General features: G+C 41.4%; 1 protein-coding gene across 1 annotated transcript; it reads left to right on the top strand.

Moving 5' to 3' along the window:
* The first annotated feature begins 5,388 nt into the window (after positions 1-5,388).
* LOC125880710 (cerebellar degeneration-related protein 2-like) lies at positions 5,389-23,732 on the top strand. The gene is made up of 6 exons (XM_049563415.1): positions 5,389-5,809; positions 15,092-15,204; positions 16,645-16,793; positions 16,881-17,045; positions 17,165-17,372; positions 18,843-23,732. Exons 1-6 carry the CDS (start codon positions 5,731-5,733, stop codon positions 19,608-19,610), a joined length of 1,482 nt encoding a protein of 493 aa, XP_049419372.1. The 5' UTR covers positions 5,389-5,730; the 3' UTR covers positions 19,611-23,732.
* Positions 23,733-23,843: the final 111 nt, after the last annotated feature.

Below are 23,843 nucleotides of genomic sequence, written 5' to 3'. Positions count from 1 at the left end.
ACAAAGTCTTGAGTATCCTGCTCATATGTAGGAGAGGTGGTGGGGCCTTCTGTGTGCTTGTGCCCAGGGGCCCATTGTCTCCTAATCTGCCCATGGTTAAGGACAACATGGTAACGGCAACCCTGGACAGCGACTGCCATAGCTAACAGGGGATGGGCACCATGAGATCGATATTTTTGGTTCAAAATGAATGCCTCAACAACTACTGGATGCATATTAGTGAGGGCTGGCATAGACATTGATTTCTGTGGAACATTACATTGACAGCATGTGTGGAGTCCCCCAGGGCTCAATTCTTTACCCACTGTAGTTTTGCTTGTTTCCGCAAAACAGCCAGACACTAATTGTATTACTATGCTGATGACACAAAGCTTCAGCCCTTTTAGCTAACTACTTAAGTGTATTCAAGTCATGACTGGATGACCCACAACTTCCTGAAACATAAAATTGACAAAATCACTGACGATGATCATACTTTCCAGAGAAAAAGGACCTTTTGCTATTAAAAGAAACACATGCATTGTATTTTCACCATCTCAGTAAAGACTGCGTAATTTAGTGTTGCAGGACTGAATAACATTGTGCAACCCTGATGAATGTCTGCACCATTCTGTTCTGATTTTCTGAGTAAAATAAGCTGATCCGTAGTAGTAATTTACCAGTGAAGTAAATAAATTGACTGTATCAGCCACATACCAGCTTCATAACACCATACCAATAAAGTGCTTCCTGCTTTACCTTTTTTTTAATTTGTTTATTTCTCTTTAAGTGTTTTTTCTTTATGTGCAATATATTAAGTGGGGTGATGAGAAAATAAAGGCATGGCTTTTTTTTTTTTTAACCTCAGTGTGTTTTCTGTTGTCCTTGATGTGAACTGGAATGATGTCATCATAACCTAACTGCTGTTTTATGGGTGTGGAGGGCTTGATGGTCTTATAACTGTCAAAAAAGTGAGAACTGTGTGGAGTGCGGAGAATTGTGTGTGAGAGAGTGTATGTGTGTGTGTGTTTGAGAGAGAAGAAAGAATAGAGGGAGATTGATCTCAGTATTACCAGCGTGATTATGCTATAATAATCCCATATGGTGGTCGAAAATGGCCCATATTCCTCACACAATAGTTCTTTTCCCTGTGTTTCATCACAGTCTTGCCATTATCTGCAAATAGCCCATCCATTAACTCACATTAACTCACGCTGACGCTATGTTTATGGAGGGTACATAACCCACATCGCTTTCATCATTCAAAACAACTACTTGGATTGCTGAAGTGGACATTTTCCCTCTGCTCTCAGCTCTGACAAAGCTGCTCTGACTTCTGCTGCAAGATGTCTGCTTTCAATCAGTTCTGTCTTTATAAACATTTCGTCTAACTGTTTTTCTCCAGTGCAGTGTAACCACAGTTAGGCAATGTTACCGTGCATGTGTGTGTGTGTGTTGGTTTAACGACACGATTTAACTGTGGAAGGTGATATAATGACACAAAAATAAATTCATTTCTGTAACGTTTGTCACAGATGGTGTATTACATATCTTGTTGCATTCTTCCATACGTCACAATAATCACTGAAATCACAGGTCAGACCCACCCCTGCTGCACCCTAAAACCATCCCATTCCACTCATAACAACAACAGCTGGTATTGATAAGCAACTATTTCAGTATGTGTGTATTAAATTATTCAACCACAATCCTCAGAGAGCATGCAACAGACTGTTATGTCGCAAAAAGTGTAGAAATGGTTCCTCTGACTGGAGCTCCAGTCTGAGTGTGGGCTGCCATCTGTGGCTTCAGTGTCTAATCCAGGCTATAGATATCTACATGGACGTGTGAGTGAGTGATGTCAGTGGATTGAAAATATATTCATATATTAATCATGTCACCACAAAGGATAGATAAATCACTATATGTAAAGTCATGACACACACTTTATACTTTTCTATCATTTAGGACAACAAAATTGTTTTCCACTCCAGGGCCATGATCGTGCCTTTAATACTGGAGGGATTTGTTCTTTAGAAATGTAACAGCTAAAAGCAGTTTGAATTATTGATTTATATGGACTACACACCAGGCACTGCAAGAATAAGGCAAGGGGAATTATTAAGGACCCCAGTCACCTGGATAATGGCCCTTTCTTCCTGTTGAGGTTGGGAAAAAGGTAGGGAATACCAATACTGAAAGACAAAGCTATAAACATATTTCTCTGCATAACTCAACTTCTAAAATTGAATTTTAGAAGATTTTAGAATAAAATCTAGAATGGAACTTTGCAGTATTTATAATATACACATTGAGGGGGACCACTCAAAATATGTATTATAATTACTGCAAAGTTCCATGCACTTTTTTCGCTTGCACAAGCTGATCTTCCTGTATTAATAGCCTTGAAAACATGTCTCCATGCCAACCCTCTTTAATTAATTGCTGAAGACAATTTCATGAACCCCCTCCCATAGAATTATGGCACAAAAATGGCTCTCATTGGGGGAAATGTATTAATTCAGTATTTTCTCACAGAGCATGCTGAGGACACATAAAACAGAGCAGTACAGCTAGTCACATTGTAATATGCGTCAATAACATTTATTTGAATTTTGTTTATTCGAACCCAGTGAGAGATTTGATTTGATTTCACTTCATTGTCAGAAAAAAATGTGATATTTGCCATGCATCCCAGGATGTACACAATTTCACATAAATACATGTAAATACAAAAATACAAACATTTAACACCATACTACAAATGCTACACATCCCATCAGACATCACAAAAGGTGGATGCAATGCATCCACACTGAGGCTACTTAGAAGCCAGAAGAACCCAAACTTTGAATATATGACAATTCTGATGAGCACTTAAATGTTCCCTATTATAATAATTATTTATTAAATCATAATTAACATTGGATGCAGCTGTGAGACAACAAAGGGAATTCCTGTGGAATGTAAAGGGAGTGATGCATGATTAAGAATTACTGTATTAATTCAATCCTTAGAGCTGAAAGAGATCTCTGTTGTTACTGTGGCATGTATAAGACTCGACCATGCCCTCTAGTGGTGAAAATAACACAACACTACATGTAGCAGAAGTGAACTGAACCATTTCGCAGCAGTTACCCCAAAGTAGAACTACAATCAGCAATACTTTTTTGGTACTGACAGAATTATGTCTACCGATTATGAATAACTGTGAGGTGCTGAAAGCTGGCATCAAATGCCTGATCAGATTTGCAATCCTGTTTTAGAAGATTTTACTCAAACGAAATTGTTATACAGGGCGGCACGGTGGTGTGGTGGTTAGCACTCTCGCCTCACAGCAAGAGGGTTGCTGGTTCGATCCCAGGCGTGGGAGCCCTTCTGTGCGGAGTTTGCATGTTCTCCCCGTGTCAGCGTGGGTTCTCTTCGGGCACTCCGGCTTCCTCCCACAGTCCAAAGACATGCAGATTGGGGACTAGGTTAATTGGTAACTCTAAATTGTCCGTAGGTGTGAATGTGAGTGTGAATGGTTGTTTGTCTCTATGTGTCAGCCCTGTGATAGTCTGGCGACCTGTCCAGGGTGTACCCTGCCTCTCGCCTGATGTAGCTGGGATAGGCTCCAGCCCCCCCGCGACCCTCAAGAGGATGAAGTGGTTAGAAGATGAATGAATGAATTCAGCATTTCATAATTTTGGCTTGTTTTGTGGAATGACACAGGGTTATGTAAAGACAAACATTTAGTACTGTGTGTTTTGGTATCGGTAACTTCTTCCCAACCTCAACAGGGAGAAAAAGCCCTTCTCTGTTTGGTTGGGATTCTTAATAATTCTCCTAGCCTTATTCTTGCATTTGGTGGATTGTATACACTCTAAACAAGAATAAAGTGTATTATAATTGTCAAGACAAAAACTGTATTTTCCTTTTCTGTCAGTAAGCTACAAAACAGAGCATCAAACTGAGCTCGGGTAACACATCATTGTAACTTTTTTCTGATTTGTATTATAAAAAATATTAAACATCCCATCATCACCAGCCCCAGCTGATTGCTTCTGATTCTACTCAGACAAACCGCTTAGTAATAGAGTGGTGATATTACAAATGCACCCTCCCTTCAGATTCACTCATGTAGACAGCAGGAATAATTCATATCCAGACGAACCATACGATGAACTGCATACTGTGATTTTAAGAATTGTTCCAGCAGTAGTACATCCACCCTTCTACCCTTATACAAACCATCACCCCCACCCAGCATCACTGCAACACATACACATGCTTTATTATAAGGACATGTCTCGTACTGATTACACAGCCTCTGTTTTGGTTATGTTATACACTTTTTGACAGCAGAGGAAAAGGTACTCTGATGTTCCGCTTAGGCCTAAGTAAGAATAGAAAAATCACGGACAGTGTGGAAATATTCTGTTGCGAGTAAAAGTAATGAAGTTAACTTAAGTGTTAAGGTACCAAAAGTAAAAGCAATCATGACTAATTTCAGAATAATATATACTTATCACTGGATTACATGATACATTAATGTATGCAGCACTTTAATGTTTAAGCTGGTAAAAGCTGGGCTGATTTGAATTCAGTTCGATTAAAAAAAAAAAACTTTATTTATCCCTGTGGGCCAATTCCTGAAGCAGGAAAAGTAAAAGAAACTCATAAAAGGACATACTATTTATACAGCTTAATCTGCAATAACATGTCACAATTTATTTGTTTAATATATTTTGCACTGATATTCTGAATCTGCAAAGTAACTAACGACTAAAGCTTTAAAATATTGCAGTAAATAGCACAGTATTTCCCTCTCAAATGGTGTAGAGTTGGGGTATAAAGTAGCTTACTCAAGTAACCTAAAAGTACATCGAAATTGTACATAAGTTACTTTACTTGGGCTACTTTGTTACTTTCGACCACTGTATTTTGATGTACAGACACAAGTAAAAGCAACTTGTGCTGCAACAAGTGTGCGATCCCTCACTGGCTTCCCACTTGAGAACACTTCCAGTTGTGTTCAATGGGGTTGGAGGTGGTGCTGCCAGGAGCTACCATACTATATACTACTATAGGCTACCTTTATTTACACTAACAACAATATGTGAATGTGACATTTATTTTGTTAAATAAATCTGTAAAAATGTCTAATGTATTCACAATTTTGCAGACTTCTGGAGTCTGAGCTCCAAATCCGATGAGGTAATGAAGCGTTTAGATGCTGACTGAAATTTTAGCTTCAGGATATTATGCTTAGCTTTGATCAGATGTGTCTTTGTAATGAATGGGTCTAAATTCATGGTGTCATGCCGTTTTACATGTAGAAATCTAGAGGGCGCACTTGCCGAAAGCTCGCCAGATGGCAACAAAACTGTACACCCGCTGTTTACGAGCAGCACTTGAAGGCACCGCGAGTGTGCTGCTGATAACAGGCAGAGAGGAAGTGCTGCTATTGCAACATCGCTGCCACGTCTGTAGGATCCTCTGCAGCAGCAGCAGCAGCAACGGGACTGAGGACCGGGATGGGTCGGTGCCGGGCGGTGGGGGGATGAGAGGGAGAGGTGGGAGTGACCGAGGAAACACAGAGCAGAGAAAGGAGAGAGGAAACACGTAGAGAGCCTGGCTGGGAGAAGGCTGCCCGCAGCTCCAGCTCGAAGGAGCGAGCGCTGCCTTCTGGAGGAGCCGGAGCTCCATTGTTCCAACAGAGCGGCTTGTTTCTGCGCTTTCCCCTGGCTCAGGAGGAGGGCGTCCCCCATGCTAAACTCAGGGACAATGGAGGAATTCGTCACCGAGGAGGAAGAGCCGTGGTACGACCAGCAGGACCTGGAGCAGGGTAAGACAAGGAGACAACCATCCTCCCAGCCCGCAGCATCCCCACCGTCAGCTGCTGGCGCCTGTGCCGGTGTGGCCGGTCAGCTGGCCTCCACTTAACAAAGGCTCTCTGTCATGTAAAGAGACGGCAGAGATGTCTTTTAGAAGCACTTCCTCTATTTCAGTGCAATCGAACCAACATTGAAGTAGTTCCTAATGAGCGGGCTGTGCTTCTTTGACAACAATACATTGACAGCATGCCAAGCAGGGCCTGTTATTGCTGGAGACTGTCAGCATCAGACTGTGTTACAGAGCCCTGGTGACAATGGTAACAGGCTGTAACCAGGGCTGTCATTTATTGGAAATTTAACATTATAAAATTTATAATATCACAGAGCAAAGAACAAAGTGTACTCATCATTTCAGAGTCATTAACTCATCATTTAGTCTGAATACACAAGATAAGCAGTAGTGTTATTATGATGACATTGGGTCTGTGGTTGCCTTTGTTGCTTGGAAAACTAGAGTCAAGGTTTATCCACCTTATGTATACTCATCCATTATATACAAATACACCAAAACTGTATATTGTTGTTTAAAGGGTCTAAATACTAATGTAATATAAGCTTTTAATAACCAGCAGGATGTAGAGGCAGCCTCAGTCTGCATTTTCCTCTAAGTTGACATTGTGCTGGTTAGAACTGCCACTAACTATTGTTTTCATTATTGATTCATTTGTCAAATCCTTTCTCCATTAATAGGTTACTCATTAGGTCTACAAAAAATAAGAAAAATGTATGAAATGCTCATCGCAATATCCTAGATCCCAAGGTGACGTTATACTGTCTTGCATTGTTTGACCAAGACTCCAAAACCCAAGAATGTACAATATACTGTAATGTTAAGACGGGGATTAACAGCAAATTCTCACACATAAGAAGGAGGAACCATTAACAAAGAGAAAACCAACCAACCAATTAATTAATCCAGCGCACACTGTGCAGGTAGTGATGACTGGGCAAAAACAAACCAGCAGGAGGGTTCGCTCTTCAGTCTCTGTCTAATTAACCTAATTCAGAGTCAGTTAAGTAACCTCTGTTTTTCCATGATAATGTCACCTGTGTTATACAGTAACAGTATGTGTGAATCTGTCACAGCTACATACATCTTGGTCCTGGTATTTGAATATATGTAAATAGTGTGAGTAGGCATTGGACGATGTGAAATTTTGATGTCACAATTATCCTTGCCAAAGTAATTGTTATTCATGGTATCATGCAGCTTATCATCAAAATATGCTTAAAACTATAGTGGAATCACTTTACCTTACATCACGTTAAGAAATAAGTATGGCATCAGACAGGACACATCTTTTTTTAGGGAATGGTTGCTTTAGTGAGTGGCCCAGTGGCCAGGCTTTTAAGCTTTTTGAAACAGCATCGTATCTTTCAGTATGAAATATGCAGGTGCTTGATTTTAGGTTGGTGGCTATGCAGTCTATATTAGCACAGTCTCTTTTATTGTTGGTTGTCCAGCCGTCTTTTTGGGTGCTGCTGGACATGATATTCATGATTTTCCCGATAAAGAGAACCATGAACTTACTGTGTTTATATCGGGATCTACCATATAATCCTCATCATAACTTCGTAAAGAAAAAAATCTTGCAAAAACAAACCAGCAGGAGGGTTCACTGTTCAGACTCTGTGTAATTAACCTAGTTCAGAGTCAGCTAATTAACCGTCATTTTTCCATTACAAGGTCACCTGCTCTTTATGGAAACAGCATGAGTGAATCTATCACAGCTATCACACCTTTAAGAGGTTTCCAAATGTATTTCAGTATTGATAAAAAATGTATCTAATCACTATTATGTTATGCCAGATGGACTTATTGTATCAGTTAATTTCCATATAGATGAGGACTGGCTCTTTATATTTCACTTCAGTTATCAGCAAAGTACATTTTAGATGAGGTCACACTGTATATTGCTACTTACTGAACATCTGCAAAGACATTTATTAGCCGATTTACCACCAATTTCAATATATATAAGTAAATTTGGCGATCCTTCCTGCTGATTGCGGTTTTAACATTTCTATAATATGACTCATCATAGACAAAGACTCCTCGCTGTTCTCTGCAGCACTTACTTCATTTCCGGTCTCTCTTCATCTCACATTCACTTGTCCTCGTGGCAAGTAATTATAACTGTATGCTCCCAGAGATGACGTAGTGCTGATTCAGTTATTTTTACTTGACTACAAACCTACAGTGTGTGCACACACAGGCACACAGGTACCTGCGATCATGAAGTCATGGGTTTGTTACATCCTACACACAATTTGTCACAGCAGGATAAAAACACTGTAGATCTTCACCAGCCTTTATTTGGGGAATTACAGAGTAAAAGATCAGTCAAAATGGCTGGTGTAAAACAGTCCACGCAGAGAGCTGTGCGTCTGAGGATGTCAGACCTCTCAGAGCAGCACTGTGCTTCAAAGTGCTGACGGCCAGAGCTCATGTTTTGTTGTGCGACATTTCAGAATGCCACGAATCCTTCAGAGAGAGACGCCACTGTCACTGTGTTACAGTACTGTAGTTGTTGTTGTGCAGGAAGCAGTGAAAGGCTCATCAGCTTTTCTCTGTCACATTTGAATATCTTTGGGTTGTTGCCTTTTGGTAGAACAAAACAAACACATTTTAAGATGTCATACTGGACTCTGGGAAGTTGTGATGGGCATTTATTCCCAAGGTTTAGACATGAGGTAAAGCAAGAAAACACCTGGCAGATTAATCATTAATGAAATTAATTGTTAGCTGCAGCCATAAAATAGTGTAGCTCCAAAACTGGTTGTCACATCCTTGTAGGCATGGTCTGTTTACTTAAGCCCTCTATATAAGCTGCCTTGTAGGAGTTTATGTCCTTTTGCTAAAAACTTGTTGGGTGTTTTTTAAGCTGATTCCAATATATTTATACTCAGCTTGTTGTAATTGGATTACCAACAAATAGTGAAGGATTTTACTGCAGGATTTCCAGAAGATTACTGAGAATAACAAAATAAAGTAACAAGAATTTATTGCACGGGTTAGTCATTTTCCTAATAGTTTATCATGGATTTTACTTGAAAGAACCACTACATGCTATTAGTTACTTATTATAAGGGAAATGGGGATGAAGCTCTATAGCTTTAGACAATAAATTTAAACAATATAACTGAACAGCTAAGTCAATAGGAAAAAAAATCAGAAAAATCCCCCAAAAGTAGAGAGTGAACTGGAGATCGACCGTGCTTGTAACGTAATCAAAAGATGCAATACATCAACTGTAAGTGGAGTGATCCTGTAAAATTTGATGTCATGTTGTTTATTAATGGCATCACACCAGGTAAAATGAAGATACTGGCAAGCAGATTTCCCAGGATAGCAACAGCATGACTCGCCCTTCGCTGCCTTACCCTGCCTCTGATTGGCTTACACTGATATTCTACAATGAACCAATCCCACTCCTCTTACCTAAAGCTAACCAACCCAAAAAAAGATGCAACAAGTACCAGCCAATCCTATGGAGAGTAGGGCATTGCTACTGGCAACAGTCACTTAGCTTAGCTTAGCATAAAGACTGGGAGCAGGGGGAAACCAGGCCCCTAGAAGTGTGCCGGGCTTTGAAGCCAATTTTTGTAGTGGCCAATCAGTGGTACTGCAATTTCCGTAATCCATCACGTGATACCATTCAAAAAGACTTTTTCCCATAGACCTACATTTAGAAAGAGATGTCTATAAATCTGTGGATACATTTTTTTGAACGTCACAATGCAAAAGAACTTTGAGATATTTATTTATTTTATCCACATTCAAGTTAGCGAAGCACTAAACTGTAAGTCAGCCACTCAGGCGCACTCAGCCATGCTTGGCAGCCATATGTCTCTAGTGTGCCTGCTCTATGGACCTAATGGTGTGGAAGCAGCGCTGATCATCCGGGTAATTTCATACCCCGAAAATAGAGCTTTTTCCGCTTTATGTGCCACTGAGCAACTTTGATAGGAATGAGCAGGGGCTTGCTGTCAATGCTGTATCCAGGTCTCTTAATACAGTGGTTCCCAACTGATGGGTTGCAGTCCTAAAGTGGGTTTCAGGTCCACTCTGAATGGACTGCACTTGAATCACAAACATGTCAAGTTTGTAAAAAACATTCTTTATTTTTAAGGACAGTGAATCTCTTGCACAGAGCTTTTATTTTGAAGTGTGGTTTCCTGTTGTCGAGTGAGTTACTAATGAACACCTACTTAACAGAGACAGCAAACTAGTTTAATGACATGGCCAAATGTAAGTGTGATGCTGAATATATTAAACTATGTGGACCTTAAACTAATGACTAAGGAGAATCTAGACCCTGTGGCTGGACCAGTTGGAAACCACTGTCATGAAATATCCATGGGGTAACAGTTAGCATGGTACCTTCCAAAGGTTACACAATCTGCCTGCCTGGGACTCCCAGAGCTCATTAACATGTTACATTTTGTTTGTTCAATCTGTACAAACAATTTATTTTTTTTTGAGACCAACCGGACCGCATGCTCGGGTGGAACTCGGTGTGTCTGCTTCTTCGCCAAGCGCACAGCGAGCAGGAGAGAGAGGGGGGTGGGGGTGGGGCAGGGACTGAGCCAGGGGGTGCGAGTGCACATGCGCCGAGGCCTCTACTGTAGCCTGGGGAGTTGATAATAGCGGACAATTTAGTCTCAAAGAAATCAAAGAATGTGCCACTAGTATGGCAACACTTTGGCTTTGAGCCAGACGAAGGAAGCAACCCTTGTTTGCACTGATTGAGTTAGCTGCAAAATTTATTTGTAAGGAATAAAAGAAACGACGTGTTACTGTCACTCTGTTGTCCTAAGGTCGTTTTTTATTTTAAATGAGTCAATTGCGCCCCTAAGTGGCGAAAATCCGGTATTACCAACTTAATGCGTTTTGTTTTTTTTTTTTTCTCATACCGACCCAACCCTAATGACTTCCTTCTCTGCTCAGGACATCATTACTCCACTACATTTTTACAAGCAAATAGTTGTTTTCTCCTATGTTAATGTTCTGAATGTCGTATACGGATCCTTTAACTGGCAAGGTAGTTAAGAAGCTCATGTCCCAAAATGTCATACTCTTCCTTTAAGTCATTTGAGAATAAGCTCTACATTTGTGTGGAAGTTTAGCAGATGTCAAACTTGGAAATCAGAGTCCCCCTGTGGAATGTAAAAGATTTTATGTTGTAGTTAAAGCTCACATTTCAACTCTTAAAGCAGAAAAACAGGAGGGATGCAGACATGTAATTTGGATGCGTCTTTGTTTGGGCTATTGTGCGTTAGCCAAAGCCTCTACTGGCCCCAGTCCAAGAGGAAAATACGTGGCTCTACCAGCTGGGACTGAAGGCTTGTTGGCTTGACTTTCATCTGAGAGGCTTCCTCAGCTGTTAAGTGTTCTTGTTACAGCTTAATAAGTGTTTATGCCACCCAAATACAGAGTATTAAAGAGCAAAGGTCCCAGTGTGGGTCATAAAAATGTTGCTACACACTGCTGCTTTGGCATTTTCATGCATTAGTGCAGTTTATGAGCAGAAAAGCAGTCGGCCATAGCACTAAATAATTCATTTCTGGCCACTGAATGTTTCTAGAACCTTTTCTGTTAGAAAGTCCCATCTGTAACACAGGGCAAGAGGAGGAGAAATCTTGGTTTCCAGTCCACATTCCAATAAATCTCATGGGAGATATACACCTACCAAAACAACACCGCCTGTAGAAGAGATCACTAGTATTTTATCGAAAATGTCTACAGTACACGTGCACACACGTCTTTAGGTTTTTAGTAGCTGGTGTTTACAGTGAGAAACGTGCAATCAAGTGTTTTGAACCTACAAACACACTCCTTATGCTTGCAACTGGTTTGCTGAAGCATGCAGGAAATGTATTTGTCATACATGATGTGATTATGCTGGGCGTCAGTGGTTTCATCCTGTGTGGGTCAGGCCTCAGGTCTGTGTGGAGCAAACAGACAGTTGTCTGTGGCGAGTATCGACTTGCTAAGTTGTTTGCTAGCTCAGAGAGTTGTATTGATTGGGTCTTTCTCTCTCTCCCTTCTTCTGTTCTCCTGTCACTGAGCTCCCTTGCCCTCTCTGGCAGCCGGAACACAGTGTTTGAGTTGTCTGGTCTTCTTGGTGGAATTTGGTTTTAGATTTGTCAGATTGGCCCAAGGCTGGAGGAGCTCGTCAGAGCTTATATAACTCTTTGATTTTATTATGAGAGGAATGCGTACTAGACTGACATTATACTGACCATGATGTTGCATGGTCTACCCAGTTATTTTCAGAATAGAATACTGCCATGGAATTTTCCTTGGTATTTTGGTGCATGATGATCACAATAAACAACATAAACAAAAAGAAAAACCAAGTACTGTTGAAGAAATGATTTTGTAAGTTGTACTATTTATTTTTTTATCATAGCTAGCACTGTCACCGCTAACTACACAATGCTTTCTCAGTGTATTTCAGACATCACTTACTGTGTTTTAGGAGAGTTTTGACTTTTTTGCTAAAAAACAAACTTTAAACTTGCATGAATTCATGTTTCGGCCATTAGTGGGGAGTGAGGAGGGTAAACCAAAGCAGTAAAAATGCTGGCCGTAAAAACAAAACGACGAGCTAAAAGATGCTAAAACTCTCTGTAGAGCTAAGAGGAACTGTAAATTGGGTGATAATCCTCTGTGATCCTCACTGCAAGTGACACCTCCTCATATTTATCATGAAAGAATTTAATTCCATGCTTTGAGTTGTAGACTGTTCCTATAGACCTTCTCTAGTTAACTCGTCCCAGCAGAAAGAGGGCTGGGTGGGCTCCTCAATCACAGCAGTATCCAGGACGAATCTATTCAGTGGTACCAGAGCTGCTGACGCCAGGGCCCCGCAGGAATTCATTAAGCTATCAGCACAGAGGGGAGTGTATGAATTAGTCCATATGGAGCTGTTGGCAACTGCATGCTTAGCTTGCTGCTCATTAGTCTAATTGAAGGAGGTGAGGACAGGACCACCAGGTAGAAGAGGAGCAAAACATGCAGGGACTGAAAAATAGAACCTGTCTGATACTGGAATTTTAAGGCTAAAACCAGTTTTGAAATTTTACAATAATAATGCAGTATATTAGTCTGTACCACAGGTTTCTGGACATACGATTTTTGTTACTTTTCAGCCATCATATCCTGATAACAATATATCCGTAAACTAAAATCTTCCTGAAGATTTAAGGGCCATGCACATGCTGCTGCTTTAACTGCTTGGAAAACGAGAGGTCAGATGCTGGATGCTACTCGTTGTGCTTACTCTGTGCCAGCTTTCAAGTGCATGGAGGCAGGTTGCGCCTCAAGCGACCATAACCAGCACTGTATCATAGCCTACTTACCAGAAATCTCGAGTGCAGAGCTGATCTTCCTCTAGGCGTTGTTTTGTAAATGTGTATTAGACCAAAAATATTGTCTGTGGCAAAGATGTAAAGCTCTGGGTAGCCCTGCACTAAAATGATCAACTTCTTCATATTTACGACAGACTGATATTTACGGAAGAAGGGAAAGATATCTGTAGGCTGTGATTGGTTGAACCTCATCACATGACATGTGGTGGGTGCTGCTGCGTTCCAAAAGTTGAACTCTATTTATCTCAGGGTGCAGCCGCCAAACCCTGAATAATAGGCGCTTGGGAACGCCTCCATGCTGCGATGCCAGTGTTTACACCAGAACTTGTCAAGTAAACACATTGTGTATTGTTTTTGGCTCGTCTCTTTGTTATTCAGATCCAAAATGTTGCCATATCAGCTCTATATTCACCCTCAAAAAACACCTTTTTTTTCATAGACAAACAAAACCTTGTACATCTTCCCCCTCCCATTTTTTACTGAGATTTGGATTGGTGTTGTAGGGCACCTGGTGAATCTAAGTTTAGGTTTCAATTTGCTTTTTGCTCCATTTTTGGTCTCCACCAACTCCTGATCCATCTTGTTAGCTGCTAAAGGCTTCTTTTGTTCACCAGTTAGTTGCTGCTTGTATCTGTCTGATGCAGAGCAGGTCATATACAGTGGGTTTATCAGAGCTTTTTCACTGAAAACAGCTGCCTGCTGCAACAGGAAACAAAGCTATAATAGCAGTAAGACTGAACCAAAACAGTACAGTTGTAAAACGCAAACACTGAACTGGAAGGTGCTAAAAACCTTCCATAAAGCTGAGAGGAATTTCAGGGCTGGATGATAATTCTCTGGATTTTTCACTATGTGTATAAGCGACCCTGTTTACATTACACTGGTTGAGTACACAGTTTATCTTCTCCATTTCAGGTAAGTGTTGCAGTGATATACAGTTTGTCAGCAGTTGCTGTGAGAGGCTTGTGACTTGGCATCCATCCTGGTGATCACTATTCAGTACTGCAGACAGTCCCAGGACTGAATGAGAGATGACTTCAATGGCTGTTCAGTTTAGTCCTCTGCTGTCTTCCTGAGAGGTCGCAAACCACATCTTGCTGACTCAGACCTATAATGTAGGCCATCTGTACCGCTGAGTCAGGGCACAGTTTGAATAAAGAACGATGACAGTGACTCAGCTAAATTTGGAGGTGCTATAGCAGTAAAAATCACAAAAAAACAGTGGAGTGTTGTGAAATAATGGTAGAGTAGTGGACTTTAGAGCAAGAGTTGTTAGACCAAGATCAACAACGTATGATTCCCTGCCTCAGCCAAAGTCTCCTGCGTTATTTCAGCCTATTTCTGTCCTAATCGCAGCGGAGAGGTGCCTCTTCAAATAATCTTGGCACCAATCTCTGACCTTCATATTCAGTCAGCGGAGAGAAAAAGACCTGCAGGGGGACATGCTGCAGGAAGAAGATTGTCTTTCTGTCTCGCTGCTCTCCTCTCTGTATAATTGAACTGGTCCAGCACAGGCTGAGAATATGTGATGGAGCTTTTGATCATTCTGTTCCATAACCTCGCCTAAAATAGAACACTGCGCCCCATTAATTGTGGCAGTGGGTAATCTAAATTGTATGGCTGAAGTCTGATTAAATTCCCCCTTTTTGTCCTATCTTTGCTCTACCACCATTTCATTTTCACACACTCATATTCCTTATGTCTTTATCCATCCCACCTTTCCCACCTCTCCTTGGCCTTCTTTTTCCCTATCCTCAACTTTTGCATTTTGTATCCATCTAGCTCAAGCTACACCTCTCTGTCTGCACTCGTGTCTTACTTGTTCATTTGTTTCTCAATTTCACTCTAATTTCTAGACCTCCACTTGGCAGCAGAGCTGGGGAAGACACTGCTGGAGAGGAACAAAGAGCTGGAGGATTCCCTGCAGCAGATGTACATCACTAATGAAGAGCAAGTGCAAGAGATTGAGGTATAATTGATGGAGTGCTGTCAAGAGTCTGACCTGATTCAGGCAGGATGGGAAGCACAGAGAAGGGCCTTAATATATTCAAAATGATTGGTTTTGACATTGTTTTGTCAAATCTAAGAACAAATTTCTCCCTTATTAGCCTAATCTATTAATTAAATTAATAAATTAAAATAAGCACAGGTAATAGAAAAGATATTTAGGAACGTGCCTTAATACTAAGGCTGTAAATGAGTTACCTTACTTTAATCCATGTTGTTGTGATACAATATGTAATATTTTTTAGAATTTGATAGAGTTGTATGTGAAGGAATAAGAATGACAAACAATGCAAACTGTTTTTAATAAAACGGGTCACTAATATAATTTATATATTGCTTTGATTATAATCAGACAAAGTACAATTTTGGACATTTTAAAGTCTAAAGTTACCTTTGACCTTAGAGACAGTTGAAAAAGAGAAAAAGATAAGTGGCAAGTGATAAGTGGTAAATTCCATCTGCAGATGAAGATCATGTGATATGATCAGTGGCTCTGCAAACAGCTACATAGATCTTAATTTGAGATCGTTCTGTCAAATTGAGAAGAGGGTCTGGAAATAAATAAAAAAGACCATTTTGTGATGGCATCACTCCAGCCTCAATACAGTGAACCACGATTTAAAACAGATGTGGGCTGGGGTGTAAAGTCAGGGGCCAGTGGCCTCTTCACTTCTTCCTAGCCCTCTACTTTCAGCCCCCTTGCTTGGACCACACCCATCTTTAAATTTGACCTCCATCTTGATCTCAACTACACACCTGTTTTATGACTGCGTCTTGCATGGTTGCGATGTTATCACACTGACAAAATCTGTCCACAGACAGACAGACAAACAGACAGACATATGAACTGTGGTATCTGTGGTAGTTCCCACTACAGTTGGTGCCACCAGGACTAGGCTTTGGCGGTATCACAGTATTCCGGTAAACCAAGGTATTTAGACTTACTTTAGACTCCCGCGGCAAAAACCGTATCAGCCATCAATAAATAGATAATAAATAGATAAATGATAAATAATTACATAAATGAATCACATCAATGACACATGCTCTCCCATGCTGTTGGTTGAGATCTGAAGCTCTAAAGGTGCGGACACACCAAACCGACATCAAAGAACTAGCGGCGACGAAAGCCAGTTGTTGCGTTGTCTACGTCGCTTCACGTTGCCCTGTGTCAGTTGCCTTTGAACACACTACAAAGACTACATCTGACGGCCGACGGACGTTCTGTGCCTGCGTGAGAGGAAATAGCGCAAAAAGGGAAACCGGAAAACTAGAGCGACAGACGTTCACCGACGGCCAACTGTTGGCTTGGTGTGTCAGGGCCTTAAGATTGTTGCTCCTGTCTGTGGACACAGCGTAAAGGTGTTTGTACAAACAAGCAGGTATGTTTTTCGTCCCACAGTACTTGACAAAGCAGCTGGAGGTCCTTCGGGACATGAACGAGCAGCATGCCAAAGTGTACGAGCAGCTGGACGGTACTGCCAGAGAGCTGGAACGCACCAACCACACACTAGTGATGGACAGTAAGAGCTCACAACAAAAGATAGAGAGGTAAGTGGGACTAGACATTTTCTTTTCTCTATCCCTTCATCCCCCTCCTCTTTATTTCTCAAATATTTTCTCTTCCTTGTGGACCAGTTTAACAGGGACCATTGAGACTTTGCAGAACCAGGTGGAATCTCTCTCAGGGCAGGTGGAGCAGCTTCGCTCCATGGAGCAGCTGCGAGTCAGGAGGGAAAAGAGGGAACGACGCAAGACCATTCACTCCTTCCCTTGCCTGAGGGAGCTTTGCACAGCACCCAGGTACTTGTTATTTTTTCCACAGTCTGTAAAGGATGAGAGCAGGTTGCCAGTCATTTTTACAACAATGAAAAACACTGCCTGCAAAGAACTAGCTCTGTATTTGTCTGTCATTTTGTCAGGTATGAGGATGAGTTTGTAGTGGGCAGGGCTGAGAGCTTTACAGTGGATACAAAGCGTCCACCATTTGAAGAAGAGAACCAGCATCTGAGGGAGGCGGTATCGGCTCTACGAGCGGCTGCCCGTACTGAGAGAGGTCGTAGGGAGGGGGTGGAGAGAGAGTGCAACCTCCTTCTTGCAGAGTTCTCCCGCCTGCAGACACGGGTGCAGGTAGGTAGATTTTTAACAATTTTGGTTCTCCTGCTTTAAGTGTATTATGTATGTAATATAGATGTCAAGGGTTAACCAGCAATTGATTAGCTAGTGAGAATATTTTTGATTGGTTACACATGCTGGTCTGTAGGTTAGTTTTGCTACTCGTGTTTACTGCACTGTGCATCGACCATGTCAGGTGGGCGCTAACTTGCTGCACCAATCATTAGGCGATTTCTGCTAGTAACACTGTCCAGAACCAACAACATTACTGTGGAAACATTTCACCCATCCTCCTCCCAGGTCGCTCTGGTGAGTAAGGGCACAAGTATACTGGCTGCGTGGCCAAACGTACGTATACAGTGTGTGCTGCGCCTGTGTGTATACTTGCTGCAGCACGGTCGTTCGTCGACGCAACCAAAACACCTGATACTGGTGGTCTCCGCTAGGGGCACACCACAGCACTCAGACACAGAGGTCGCAAAAAGCGAAGAAGGCGGTGACACTGTATTTCTGGATGTAGTAGGCTATACACAAACATGGATACTCTGAATGAAGAGGAGATTATAATTTTATGTCTTTTAAGATCTCGGCAGAGGAAAAGGTGTCGTCTCCGCCACCATCAGAGATGGTATGTGCGGCCCGACCTCACGTTCATAGTCTCTAGAGGTCTACTTCGCACGAGCACCTCTAGTGTTCATGTCAATATTGCATCTTGCGCAGGCTTCACATTACCTCGCGTCAAAGTGAGCAGCCTACGCGCCAAACGACCGGCGTGGCAGCCATGATGTGTACGTGCACGCGTTGTCTGCAGCAAGTATACTTCTCGCATAAGTGGCTCAGTATAGAGCTGCAAGCTCTGTTGGCACAGTTAGCAGTGTCAGCACAGCTAGTGTTGGTAACGTACTAAACAATGCTAAAGGGGTTTTGCAGCTCAAAATGAAGCCACTTATGCACCAGTGTTAGCTGGGGAAACCTGAAGTAGGCTACCATCTTTCTGCCTTACCAGCAGTAATCTCCGAATGAGCGGCACCGCTAGCAAGCTCCCACCTGACTTGTCTGGTGCGCAGTGTAGAATGCAAGGCTTACGTTAGCTAACCAATGGAGACCGAAGGGTGGGCAGTGGGTATAATGTTTCCACATGCAAACATGGCTGGTAGCTGTTTGTCTGTAAACAAAGCCATCATAAAATAAAGAAAAGGCAAGACATTTACATACAAAACATTAAAATTTCACCACCTCTGAATGGACGGTGCTTTGAAACGCAGCACTGGAGCTCACTGAGTCGGTGGAGTGCTTGACCAAAAGAAAAGATGTCTTGTATTTTGTGTCATTTTCCTTTTTTTTTTTTTTTTTTGGTCCCTTAAAATTAGCTGGTTAGTTTTCGGTTAATGGGTATCAGACTATCAAAAGCAAAATGGACCTGGCTCTGTCGAGAATATCTTTTCAATCATATTTAGGAACAGTGTTGATTGTCTTTGCTTTTAGGATGCTGAGAGCTGCCAGGCGAGGGTACGGGAGTTGGAGGTGGAGCTACAGGAGCTGCAGCAGCTACGTCGTGCTCGGACTTTCCTGCTGAGCAGCGAGGATGATGGTGTGACTATTACCCAGACTGTCCTCAACAGCACCCCAGAGACTGACACCTTCCTGGAAGTTGAGGTTGGGGAGACAGGTGGCGGCGTGAGGGAGGAGACTGAAGGCGGAGGAGGTGTGGGAGGGGAGGCTCTCCCTGAGTCCAGCCCTGTGAGGAAAAGCTGCAGTGACACGGCGCTCAATGCCATCGTGGCCCGCGATGCGTCCGGCCGCAGGAGGGGAAGCTACGCTCTCCACGCCAACAGCGTGAGGAAAAGAGGGATGTCCATCCTCAGGGAGGTGGATGAGCAGTACCACGCCTTACTGGAGAAATATGAAGAGTTGTTAGGGAAGTGTAGGCGCCACGAGGAGAGTCTGTGCCACGCCGGGGTCCAGACTTCCAGACCCGTATCCAGAGACCCGTCCATGAAAGACTGTGCCATGGGCCCCACCCCGGCACCTCCTCCTACCCCTACCCAGTCGCCCTCCACCCCTGAGGCCATTGAGAGCATCAGTAAGCAGGTGGAGCAAGTGGATAAGAGGCTGGGACAGAACACTCCAGAGTACAAGGCCCTTTTTAAGGAGATCTTCTCTCGTATCCAGAAGACCAAGATGGACATCAAAGCTACCAAAGCGGCTAAGGCTAGCAAATCTGGCAAATCTGGCAAGTCTAGTAAACACTAGTGGTACTGATTGGGTTTAGAGAGGACAATAGTATGTTATTTCAGTGTTAGGTGCTAGAGTTTGTTAACAGAGGCTTAAACATTCTTATAGAAGGTGCTAGTTTGAACATCACTAAATTCAAGTACAGTTCAGTTTAGGTCAAATTAGGGTGCACGGTTTCATCCAGAACCGAAACCTTGCAGCGTATACAAGAATCTGATATGCATGTGATCAGTTTTAAAACTTTGCAGAATTCAGTCATATATATAAAACATGGATGGATTTGTTAAGATTGAGATTACCTTTATTTTATTTAGTGTTCCTACTAAATATATACTGGCTTCACTGCCTGACTACTTTAGGCATATACCACAATAACACAATAACAGCAATATGCCTCACAGGAGCCTCACAAGTGCACTAAATGTTAAAGCTTCACAAAATAACACTTGGAAATTTGCATCTCTGATGAAAACATGAGTGGAAATCTAAAACTAATATTAACATGAGCTGTACCTGTTATTATAATGGACTCTACTAACATTTGTAGGCTATAAGCTAATTACACTAAGAAAGACAAAGATTGCTCCTCTCAGGCCACAGTGCTGTCAGTCTCGGATGAAGTCGAGGTGCTAATAGTTCTTCCCCCATCATATATCACTATACAAATGAACACTGTTAAAAATTTAAATAAGCCTTTAGTGTGGATGGCATTGCTGCCCTCCTGCACCGTCCTCAGTGTGTGACCTTCCTACTGCTTTTTAAAGTTTGTGGTGCCTCGCAGGTTTTATCTAGAGGTTTGAGGAATAGCTTTTTTCCTGGCAGTTAGATAAAAAGATTGATACCACTTTGATGTCCGTATGGTAAACATAAAGTTACAGAAGCCGGTTAGCCTAGCTTAGACAGGGAAACAGCTAGCCTGGCTCTATCAACATTGACACGTTACAGTTTTATGATCTGCGCCAAAGAATTTCTTGGCTGAGAACAGAAACCACAAACTGTTTTTACTTAGTTTTCTAGCAGATTAACTAAACAAAATATAACATGTTAATTAGAAAGCTTTAAAAGGTGGATACCGTTAGCTTTGGACAGAATAATGTTAGCTGTTTACTCCTGTGTTGAGTCATTAGCTATGTAGGTAATCATGCTGCAGCTTCATGTTTAGCAAAGAAACTATAGACTGTATAACTCACCCATTAATATCTTATCAAAGCTCACATTTCGCATTATCCTGCTTAATAAAGGTACATAATAATTTTGGGTCGTGGCTTGATGATAACCCCAGATTTGCAAACCAATGGCAAAGTGCTTCAAAATATTCTTGTCTCACTGTTTCATGGTTTGACAACACTGTGTTTAAGGTCTGGTTCTGCTTATGTGCAAAAGCACTTGGTTGGGGTTAGGAAAAGATAATGGTTTAGGCTAAAATGATCACTTGAACTTGCGAATCTGGGGTTAGACAAGACAAGGATTGTGGCTGTTGCCATCTTGTAATGATGCGTGGGTTAGGAATTTTTTAAAAATCTGCCCTAACCCAGCCTGGTAAGAAAGCCAAATGGCCCTGCCCAACTGGCAAACCTGCAAACCCACAACACAGAGCTTCGTGGAAGGTTTCATTGAATGACCATCACTAAAAACAACCTTCCTGCTGTTAGCTATATTGTATGTAATTTCAAGTATCACAATATAAAACGTGTTTTCTGTTTAAAAAGTACAAAGTAGGAGGACAGCAAGTATTCACTCATCTTTTAAATGGTTATATCTTCAGTATGATCTCAAGCGAACACTTGATATCCTACGTTTACATAAGCACACAGCTGATAGGTACTGTACAGTGGTTTACATGATGTAATAGCAGTGCATGTTTAAAGGATTCAGTGTGAACAGAGAGAGACGCTTGCTGTTAGGACATGGTGTTAGGCCTACATTTTCTCAGAGGACATATTCTTACAAGACATTATGACCAGAGAGATTTAACTATAAGATTTAAGTTCCAGCAGATTTTTACTGGTCAAAAATCTGACAATGAGAGAGATGGAGAGAGAGACAGAAAAAGGTGAAGAGAAGGTGGAAGGTGGACTGTTGCACAAACTGTAAGTTATCAATAATTTGCTCAGAACACTGATTTGTCACTTGGTTTTCTGCTAGGAGTGACCATATTTGTAGAGTGAGGGGTGGATCTGACTGTGGAGACACCTTGCTGACAGCCTGTCAGTTCACAGTGACCACACCCTTAATTATGCATAACTTTAAGCCTTAATAAAATTTAAAGAGGTTATATAAAAATTCAGCCCCTGTACAGTTGTCATGAAGAGGGAAGTTAGCTATTGACCGCATTTTGTTTTTACCAGGCTGTAAACATGTTTACTTGTGTTACAAAGTCTATGGGGATTGACTGGCTTTTGGAGCCAGCTTCAAGTGGCCGTTAGTGGCACTGCAATTTTTGGTAATTCCACATTACCTTCATTTTGTACAGGTTACCATTTGGAAAAGACAGTGGTATGGTATCGATATTCTTATCAAACTGCCAGCAAGAGAGCAAATAAGTGCATTTCCCAAATATGAAACAATTTTGAGCTAGTGTTGATTACAGCAACACTTGTGCTTACATTTATAGTGCCAAGATGCCGTTGGATTTCAAGTACAAAATCCTACCCAAAACTTTAGAAAAGGAATCCAGACTGGAAACTTCTCTCCCCACTGTGTTCAAGTCACTTCAGGTTTCTTATGAGCACTGAAGTGTGTCTTCAACTGGACTACATCAGCCCATTGGGGCAACAATAAAACAGGTCAATGAGATACAGGAAGCGTTTAGTAGTGAGTGATCTACAGTATAGGCTATAGTTTGGATAGTTAAACCTGTTGTGTTTTGAATGTGTAGGACTGATGATCCCACTAAATGCTAAAAAGCTGCTGTCTTGCAAAAGACAATCTGCAGATTGTTATTTTCACTATTTCCTGGGCATTATGGACACTCAGCATATAAACTATAAAACATTGAGATGTCTAATAATGGTTTTGCACCACATACAGTATAAGCATTTTTGGTTTTGGGGGAAACAGTTTTATTTCTGTCTAACAGACCAGACAGTGAAAAATAGCAGAAAGATGAGGCAAAGCTTTTGATTGTCATTGAATGAAGACAGCATGAAGATTAAAAACACATAGGGATGTGGATCCTTTTTAAAGAAAATGGTCTAGTGGTGAAAACTGGTATTAGAATTCTTAGGAGCTTTTTTATGAGCATTGAGACGATTTTCCTTTAATTATAGCTGACACACTCCGTAGTGGAATTGTAACCAGTATAAAGCTTCAAAACAGGGCTTTGTCTAGCACCTAGCAGTCTTACCAAACTATAAAACTAACCTGCAAACATATTGCACCTTTTTCACAGTATACAATACATATGCCTTTTTTCTGGGTAACCTCCTCTGTATAAACCTTTGTTATAATGAATGTTATTACAGCTAATTTTATATCCGATTCTTAAGCAAAATTGGAGACATTACCAAGCTTGAAACCTTTCACATGTGGCATAGCTGACACCCGAGGGACCCTACACTCGTGTTTGCGGTTAATGTGTATGTAAAAAGAGCGATGGATGGATGGTTGTCTGCAAACCGGTACTGAAATCAGCAAGGAATCTTGTAACCCCCCTGATGAAATAGGGGTTAATTGATTTTTGCTGCAGTTACGTTGGTGGTGTATGAGGTGCTTTTGAGGTCAATGCTTGTCTTTTAGAGCATATAGAGGGAAGATCAGGTGTTAGCATAGACAAAACAATGCCAAACCAGAGCCTGTTATTATTTTAAAAGGCTCATGAGGTTTCTGTACTGTAATGTCTTACCTATTGCACTTGAAAATGTTTGACGCCTCATCTTTTGCATATTTAGGATAGCTAATATGAAATTGTACCTGTGTATTTATTTGTGTGTGACTGTTTAATTTTTTTTGTACTTTTTCAGTGCCTATATGTGAATGTCACTAACAAATTGTCAGAATTTACTTTGCTTTTGTTATCCAGTTTAAATGTGTGAGTTATTGGTTAAGATATTGGCATTAAAGTCTGCTCTGGTATTAGCTCATGTCATTACTGAACTAAAACCTACTTTACCCTGTTAATAAAGCATAAAGCATATCGCGTGTTGTTGTATTTACTGTGTAAAATGAAAACGAGTTAGCATTTTCCCACTAACGGTTTACTCCACTCAAAGTCAGTTTTTTTTTCAATGGGCTTTTGGTTAAATTCCTGAA

This window comes from Epinephelus fuscoguttatus, linkage group LG20, assembly GCF_011397635.1.
Source record: "Epinephelus fuscoguttatus linkage group LG20, E.fuscoguttatus.final_Chr_v1".
NCBI lineage: Eukaryota > Metazoa > Chordata > Actinopteri > Perciformes > Serranidae > Epinephelus > Epinephelus fuscoguttatus.
This window is presented reverse-complemented; position numbering and strand designations above follow the sequence as displayed.

What these genes read in the sequence shown, in the direction of transcription:
- LOC125880710 (XM_049563415.1), top strand. Translation starts at nt 5,731, where the DNA reads ATGCTAAACTCAGGGACAATGGAGGAATTCGTCACCGAGGAGGAAGAG. An exon ending in GAGCTTTGCACAGCACCCAG is followed by an intron (nt 17,046 to 17,164) that starts GTACTTGTTATT and finishes TCATTTTGTCAG; the next exon opens with GTATGAGGATGAGTTTGTAG. An exon ending in GCCTGCAGACACGGGTGCAG is followed by an intron (nt 17,373 to 18,842) that starts GTAGGTAGATTT and finishes CTTTGCTTTTAG; the next exon opens with GATGCTGAGAGCTGCCAGGC.